Source organism: Mesoplodon bidens, assembly GCF_964165515.1.
Source record: "Mesoplodon bidens genome assembly, chromosome: 19".
NCBI lineage: Eukaryota > Metazoa > Chordata > Mammalia > Artiodactyla > Ziphiidae > Mesoplodon > Mesoplodon bidens.
In genome coordinates, this window is record NC_138179.1 from 21,844,429 (window position 1) to 21,852,914 (window position 8,486).

The following is an 8,486-nucleotide window of genomic DNA, read 5'->3' on the forward strand; positions in this document are numbered from 1 at the left end:
CCCTCTCCCTGTCCCAGTCGGCCGCCCGCATTTCCTCAGTCTCTGTCCCACTGCCTCACCCGGCCTTCTGCCTGAGCCCACGCCCTGTGCTGCCAGCAGGTGTTGGAAGACTCAGCCCCGCGGACCCCACTCATATTTATCCTGTCCCCCGGCGTGGACCCCACCAGTGCCCTGCTCCAGCTGGCAGAGCACACAGGCATGGCCCAGCGCTTCCATGCCCTGTCTCTGGGCCAGGGCCAGGCCCCCATCGCGGCTCGGCTCCTCCGAGAGGGTGTGGTTCAGGGTCAGTGTCCACCCTGTTCTTCTGCCCCCATCTGTGTCCCTGGCCCGACTGCCCACCGCCTCCCACCTCCTTCGCCCTGCTGTAACTGCAGCTCCCACTTCTCCAGAAGGCTCCAGGGGTGGCACCTGAGAATTTGGACCCCATCTCTCCCAGCCACCACACACACAATCAGGTGGAAAGTGGGGGGACAGGTGGGGCATAGGGAATGGTTCCCACTGCATCCAGCATCTCCTTGCAGGACATTGGGTGTTTCTGGCCAACTGCCACCTGTCGCTGTCGTGGATGCCTACCCTGGACAAACTGGTGGAACAGCTGCAGGTGGAGGATCCACACCCTTCCTTCCGCCTCTGGCTCAGCTCCAGCCCCCACCCAGACTTCCCTATCTCGATCTTGCAGGCCAGCATCAAGATGACCACAGAGCCGCCAAAGGTATGGGCAACCGACAGCCAGCAGCGACCGTGCCATCTGGCCTACCTTTCCTCTTCCAGGCCTCAGGGAGAGGGTTTAACCTTAACAACAACGCGGCTTTTTTTGATTCTACTGTCCTCTAAAAAATTTCACCTCCTTTCCCTCTTCTGTGTGCCAAACTCTTAGAACATAATAGTAATAGCTAACATCTCTTGAGTGTTATTATGTGCCAGGCATTGTTCTAAATGCTTTACATTTATTAATCCATTTAACACACACACACCTATCAGGTAAGTACTATCACCCCCATTTTACAGATAGGAAACAGAGGCAAAGAAAGTGTATATAACTAGCGCTTGGACCCTTCAGACCCTTCCTCCTCCCGACATTTCCTTACATTCTTACCCTGATGTCACTTCCCGGCCTTTCTCCTTCCTTCCCTCCAACTCTATTGAACATTTTATCTCCAATATTACAAGGTCACCATTGAATGCAATCAGTGAATTGCAGATTTAAAATCTGATCATGTTGCTGCATCCAACCCACTTACCTCCTACTTAAAACTATTTTAGTCACTTTTCATTGCTTTTAATCAAGATCAAAACCCTATTCACATGGCCTGTGTGCCCCAGCGGGTGCCTCCCCAGCTTTGTCGGTCGCCGCTCTCCCCTTCACTCTCTTTGCTCTACCTACACCGTTGATTTTTAAATCGCTTTGTTCTTCTTCCTTGATAGACCCTGTATTCTCCTGCTTGGGGCTTTTGCATGTGCTGCCCTCCCTGCTTTCCTCCCCGTCCCCTCCTTTGCCCCTTCAGGTCTCAGCCCCACCAGCACTTTCTCAGGAAGACTCTGACCTCCATGTCTAGGTAACACTCCTAAAACCTTCACCACTCCCTCTGGTCTTCCCACTGTGGGGAATTTTACACGTATTAGTGTGATTCTGGTTGATGCCTGACTTCTTCTCTAGACTGTAAGCTCCAAGAAGAGGGCAGAGGCCATGTCTTTTTTTCCCCTTCACCGTTTTGCTCATCCTGTGACTAACATAGGGACGCGCATGTAGTAGGTGCTCAATAAACGAGGACCGTTTGAATGCACAGGTGTGTGGATGTCTTTCATCATTAAATCCTTTTTGACCACCTGGAGGCAGCTGGCATAGTTGACTCTCCCTCTCCCTTGTTTCCCTGACACACATTCCTGGTCCCCCCTCTGTTTCTTGCCACATTATTTATTCCTTCTGTGTTTCTTTCTCCTCCTGTCCTGTCCTCATTCTACATTTCCTCCTTTCACAAGTTGATGGAGAAATTGTCCTCTTCCTGATTTCAACCCCAATCCCCATCTCTGGCTCCAGTATCAAACTCACTGCAGGGCCTGAATTCCATCTGGTTACGAGGCATTTCTTTTCGGCACACCAGCACCATAAATCCCATGCTCTCAAAACAAGTCATCCTCTGCGTAGATTAGCTCCTCATCCCATTTTTGTTAATGGTGCCACTAACTTTTTAAAATATATGTTTAGGGCTTCCCTGGTGGCGCAGTGGTTGGGAGTCCGCCTGCCAACGCAGCGGACGCGGGTTCGTGCCCTGGTCTGGGAAGATCCCACATGCCGCGGAGCGGTGGGCCTGTGAGCCATGGCCGCTGAGCCTGCGCGTCCGGAGCCTGTGCTCCTCAATGGGAGGGGCCACAGCAGTGAGAGGCCCGCGTAACGCAAAAAATAAAATAAAATAAAATATATGTTTAAGTTGATTTTTATTCTTTTCTGCCAACAAAAGTATTCTGTACCCCCATTTAAAAATGTCAAACAGTCCAGAAATGTGTTGCCAAAGAAACAGAACTTTTTTTTTTTAGTTCATTTTTTAAGAGCCTTTCTTATTGCCTTCTAAGAGAGGTGTGTGCCCTGGTAGCCCGTGGGCCCTCTGTTGGCTGAGCCCCACCCTCTGTGATGGGTAGAGATGTGTTGGCCCTGAGGTAGGTGCTCTTTAGGTCGGCATGATAAGCAGTGAGCATGGAGGCAATGATGAATTGGAGCAAAACCCAGGAGGAGAGAGGAATCAGAGAGGATGGCTCCGCCGTGGTTGGGTCACCAAAGGAGAGGGCCTTGTTCTAGCTCAGCCCAGGACAGCCTTCTGTGAAATGCTGCTTGCTGGTGATGCAGAACCTTCCTGCGATCCACCAAACCTTCAGAGAAAGTAGGACGTTCAGGGTATAGTTGGTGCAACCAGATTTCTTTTGGAAGCTGACAAAGAGGCCAATATTTTAAAAATATTTTATTTGGAAATAATTTTAAACTTACAGAAAAGTTGTAAGAATAATAGTACAAAGAACCCTCACATGTATGTTACCCAAATTCATCTGTTGTTAACATTTTGTCCCACTTGCCTTATCATTTGATCTCTTTCTGTTTTTCGCTCTCTCCTCACTCACACTTCTTCTGAAACATTTGAGAATTCATTGCATGTATCCTGGTCCTTTACTGCTACATACTTCAGTGTATATCAGTGTAAGGGGCTCAGTCCTAAGAATAAGAATGTTTTCTTATATAATTGCAAGCACAGTTGCCAACTTCAGTCCATTGATACACTCTTTTAATCTAAATGTATTATATATTCCAATTTTGTTAAATGTCCCAATCATGTCATATATATACAGATAGGTTTCTGGGCCCTTTATTCTGTTCACTGGTCAACTTGTTTATCCTGGGGTCAATGTACACTGTCTTAATTACTATATAGCCCTATAATAATTCTTGATAGCTGGGAAGGCAAGTCCCCTCACCAATGTCCTTCTCCAGGCTATTCCTGACCTTTTATTCTCCAACATAAATTTTGGAACTAGCTTGTCAAGTTTTCACCAGAAAAATTCTATTGATCAATTTGGGGGAAATCATCGTCTTTAGGATATTGAGCCTCCCAATCCATGAGTATAGTAGGTCTCTCCATTTATTTATTTTTTTATTTTTTGGCTGTGTTGGGTCTTTGTTGCTGCTCATGGGCTTTCTCTAGTTGCGGTGAGCGGGGGCTACTCTTCCTTGTGTTGCACGGGCTTCTCATTGCAGTGGCTTCTCTTGTTGCGGAGCACAGGCTTTACGCGCGCAAGCTTCAGCAGTTGCAGCATGCGGGCTTCAGTAGTTGTGGCGCGCCGGCTTAGTTGCTCCGCAGCATGTGGGATCTTCCCGGACCGGGGACTGAACCCGTGTCCCCTGCATTGGCAGGTGGATTCTAAACCACTGCACCACCAGGGAAGTCCCTATTCTTTATTTCAGTAAAGTTTTGTACGTTTCTCTATAAAGATGTGTAAAGGGAATTCCCCAGTGGTCCAGTGGTTAGGACTCGGTGGTTTCATGGTATTTTACATAATTTGATGATGTTATAAATGGTATTTTTTAAATTATATTTTCTTTTTGTTATTGGTCTATCCAATGTTCTTACTTCTGTTTTCTCCCTGCTCCATTCTGTCCATCATATATGAGTCTTCTTAAAATACTCTTTCAGTGTATCACTGTCCTACTTAAGACAGAAATGGCTCCAGGATACCTGGTGAATCAGGTCCAAATGGCTCAAACTGCCCTTCTTATTGCACTCCATCTGCTCATGGCCATTCTTTCCCCACCTGAGCACTTGCACTTGATTTCAGTTAGACTTCTCTTCTCACTTTATCTCCCCTTTGTGCCTTTATTTCTTCAATTCTTCCCATCTCTGGGAAACTAAGCCCCTCCTCTCAGCCTCGTCACATCCTTCCCATTTGTAAGACTTAGGCCAAATCCCAACCTGTTCATGAAGCCTGATAAATCCAATCACACAGAACATTCCTCCTTGATGAGACACTATCAACTGACCCTTTGCCCATAGTTGTGTACATTTTTGTTCATCAGTAGTTCACGTTAATGTTTCTGTTCATATTTTCTGGCACTCCCAAATTGAGTTGGCCTACCCACCACTGAGAACATTGTGGTTGAGGGGATCAAAAGGCGGGGGGGGGGCGCGGAGACAAGAAGACAGGGCTGTGGCTGCCACTAGTCCGTACAGTGCCTGTGTGTGAATTAGAGAAAGGCACGCAGCCCCGTGAATGAGTGCACATCCTGGCATGCAGCTCAAGGGCTGGATTTCAGCCTCCACTCATCCCTTCAGCCAGTGCCCTTGTGCAGTGTGCAACCTCCACAGCTGTACACGACGGTGCTAGGGGCAGGGCCAAGCAAGATGCATGTCATCCCACCTCTGTACTTCATTGTCTCCAGGGCCTAAAGGCCAACATGACCCGTCTTTATCAACTGATGACAGAACCACAGTTTTCCCGCTGCTCTAAACCCTCCAAGTATAAGAAGCTGCTGTTTTCACTGTGCTTCTTCCACTCTGTGTTACTTGAACGCAGAAAGTTCCTGCAACTTGGCTGGAACATCATCTGTGGCTTCAATGACTCCGACTTTGAGGTTTGTGCTAACCAGGGTCCCTCATCCCAGTCCTGTCTCCTTACACTTCCTGCCCCATGGCTGCCCAGCAGGAATAGCCACTGACAGGAAGCCTGTGTTAAAGCACCCCTGGAAGTGTTCCTGCCATAACTGTGTGTGGGGCTGGGGGCTCGGGCTGGGGCCACACACAGGTGTCAGAGAACTTGCTGAGCCTCTACCTGGACGAGTACGAGGAGACGCCCTGGGATGCGCTCAAGTACCTCATCGCTGGTGTCAACTATGGCGGACACGTCACGGATGACTGGGACCGGCGCCTGCTCACCACCTACATCAACGACTACTTCTGTGAGCAGGCTCTATCAAGCCCCTCCTACAGGTGAGGGGGGGTGCTGAATGGGGTGGGGGCAGCTGGCAGCACTGGGGGTAGGGGAAGTGTGTGAGGAGACAATGTGAGATGGGAGAAGCAGGCTTTGTGGGGTTGTGGGGCGGGGGGTGGAGCAAGAGCAGGGAGCTGGATGAATGGGGTCTTAGCCTGGCATGGGAGCCCCAGAGTCCCCACGACACAGTGATAATTATGCGGTGGCTCCCCAGGTTGTCAGTATTGGAGACCTATTTCATCCCCAAGGATGGGAGCCTGGCCTCATACAAGGAGTACATTAGCATGTTGCCTGGCATGGACCCCCCCGAGACCTTTGGCCAGCACCCTAATGCAGATGTGGCCTCCCAGATCACTGAGGCACACACTCTTTTTGAGACTCTGCTTTCCCTGCAACCCCAGATTACACCCACCAGGGCCGGAGACCAGAGCCGGGAAGAGAAGGTAAGGACAGACAGACACCTGGGGGAGGGAAAGCAATGAGGAAGAGGGGCCTGCACTCAGAGCTCAGAGCTCCTGCCTCGGCAGGTCCTTGAGTTGGCTGCTGATGTGAAACAGAAGATCCCTGAAATGATCGACTATGAAGGGACCCGAAAACTGCTGGCTATGGACCCCTCCCCACTCAATGTGGTGCTTCTTCAGGAGATTCAGAGATACAACAAGCTTTTGGAGACCATCCTGTAAGATGGAGGGCGGTTCTGTGGAACGTGGTGAGGGAGCACGAGGAAAGGCCTTCACTCCCTGCGTATGATGGCTCTCCCAGGCCCACCCCGTCCCTAACCCTCCACCTTACCCTGTTCAGGTTCTCACTGACAGACCTAGAAAAAGGCATCCAGGGCCTCATCGTCATGTCTACAAGCCTGGAAGAGGTTTTCAGTTGCATCTTTGATGCCCATGTCCCTCCGCTCTGGGGAAAGGCAAGATTACATTACTGTTGATCCTAATCCAACAATGAACTCTCCTTTCACCCCTGGGCCAGCGACCTCCTGGTTTTAAGGAAGCATATAGCAAAAAGCAGTGAGCCTGGGCTTTGGGGCCAGACACATTCAAGGTTGAAATCTGACTCTGCTCTTTACTGACTGACTTTGAAAAGTTATTTAGTTAGAAACTTACTCAGGGTAAGTTCCTAGCCTCTCCAAGGATGTTTCAAGGATTCCCTGTACTGTGCACAATGCTTGAAGGTGCTTCATTAATGGTAACTTGTTAATATTACTGGTGCTATTGTTAATAGTTGTCATTTTATGCTTCTCTCCTGGGAGTTGGCTTTTGGAGAGCTGTGCCGAACTATGGTTGGGGAACAGGGGCTGACAGCATATATTCTTCTTATAGCTGCTCCAAGTTTTGAAACAAGGATTTGAATGCATGACTAAGTGAATGAATAAACACGCACTGCCTTCTCCTCCTCCAGGCATATCCCTCACAAAAGCCATTGGCTTCATGGACCCGGGACTTGGCCATGCGTGTGGAACAGTTTGAGCTGTGGGCCAGCCGTGCACGGCCTCCTGTGATCTTCTGGCTGTCTGGCTTTACCTTTCCCACCGGCTTCCTCACTGCTGTCCTGCAGTCTTCAGCTCGCCAAAACAATGTGAGCGATGTGGAAAGTGTGATGGGGACGGTTGCTGGGGATATATATCTGCTCTCCTCTTTGGGAGTCCTCCCTTCTTCTCACCTTCAATCCCCAGATTTCAGTGGACAGCCTCTCTTGGGAGTTTATTGTTTCCACTGTGGACGACAGCAACCTAGTGTATCCACCCAAGGTGGGAGCCAGATGTGCTCGGGGTTCTGAGCAGAGGGGGTTCTGGTGGAGGAGGAGGGTGCTGGGAGCAAAGGTGGGAAACAGTTGGTTGGGAGGGGAGGAGAGGTGGCAGGACAGGGGTGCTGGCAACTGAGGGTCTAGATTTCCCCCCAACCTGCCCCCATGTCTCCCCAGGATGGTGTCTGGGTTCGGGGCCTATACCTGGAGGGTGCTGGCTGGGACCGGAAGAACTCCTGCTTGGTGGAGGCAGAGCCCATGCAGCTTGTCTGCCTCATGCCCACGATCCACTTCCGGCCTACAGAGAGCCGCAAGAAGAGTGCCAAGGGTGGGACAGGGCCCTCAAGCTTGCCTGCTCCATCCCTAGTTTGGATCCTAACCCAGTCTCTGCGCCACCCCTCCCCCACACTTGCTCCTGCCCTGCTCTGCCAGAGGCTCCAGGGTCTGACTCTTTCTCTTCTCCTTCCCCGAAGGCATGTACTCCTGTCCCTGTTATTACTATCCCAATCGGGCAGGCAGCTCAGACCGCGCATCGTTTGTCATTGGCATCGACCTCCGCTCTGGGACCATGACATCTGATCACTGGATCAAGAGGGGCACTGCTCTACTCATGAGCCTGGATAACTGAGAGGACCTCCCCTTCTTCACCGCTTGAGGGAGGGTCGAGGACTCTAAAAGCCAAGACTGATAATGCACCTCGGACAGACGCTGGACCTCACTCTGGCCTTGACCTTGATTGAATTTGTCGTCTGAGGGGGCCCTGGTAATATCCGGTTGTGCTAGCCATAAAGGTGGGAGAACTGTATTGGAGCTCAGTGCATTAAAACACCCACAACCACAAGCCTTAAGTCTCTCAATGGGATGCTGGGGGGTTGGGAAAGGAGGAAGCCCAGGTCTTACGGAGGATGAGAGCTCCTAAGAGTAGCTACTGGACCGGGAAAAGAGCAAGGGAAGTGGGAGGTCTTGAGAGGGAGGGGAGGCGTGGCCTTGAACGAATGGGCAGGGCCGTGGGGCCTAAAGAAGATGTGGCTAAATCTCTGGGCAGGACTTGAGCGAGTGGGGCGGGGCTTACTTTGGAAGGGCGCGTGATCCAAACGGAATAGGGGTTTGTCAGGCAGGGATCGGTGCTGGACCCCCGTACCTTGCACCCTGAACCCTGTACCCCGCATTCGGCATCCTATTCGGTACCTGTGCTGAGGCGAGCGGAACCGGCAGAGAGCGGGGCGGAGCCTGAGAGAGGGACTTAGGCGCGGGGAGGGGCGGGA

The 8,486-nt window shown here is 50.9% G+C and overlaps 1 protein-coding gene across 1 annotated transcript in view; it reads left to right on the forward strand.

Moving 5' to 3' along the window:
- The window catches only part of DNAH2 (dynein axonemal heavy chain 2), an 89,302-nt gene extending 81,085 nt beyond the window's left edge, over nucleotides 1–8,217 (forward strand). The window contains exons 77-87 of the mRNA XM_081220076.1: nucleotides 100–283; nucleotides 522–712; nucleotides 4,922–5,113; nucleotides 5,284–5,468; nucleotides 5,684–5,912; nucleotides 5,997–6,148; nucleotides 6,271–6,385; nucleotides 6,877–7,053; nucleotides 7,151–7,225; nucleotides 7,399–7,549; nucleotides 7,695–8,217. Of these exons, the coding sequence (XP_081076202.1) occupies nucleotides 100–283; nucleotides 522–712; nucleotides 4,922–5,113; nucleotides 5,284–5,468; nucleotides 5,684–5,912; nucleotides 5,997–6,148; nucleotides 6,271–6,385; nucleotides 6,877–7,053; nucleotides 7,151–7,225; nucleotides 7,399–7,549; nucleotides 7,695–7,849 (1,806 nt within the window). The 3' untranslated portion in view covers nucleotides 7,850–8,217. The remainder of the gene's footprint in view (nucleotides 1–99; nucleotides 284–521; nucleotides 713–4,921; nucleotides 5,114–5,283; nucleotides 5,469–5,683; nucleotides 5,913–5,996; nucleotides 6,149–6,270; nucleotides 6,386–6,876; nucleotides 7,054–7,150; nucleotides 7,226–7,398; nucleotides 7,550–7,694) is intronic.
- The last annotated feature ends 269 nt before the right edge of the window (nucleotides 8,218–8,486 follow it).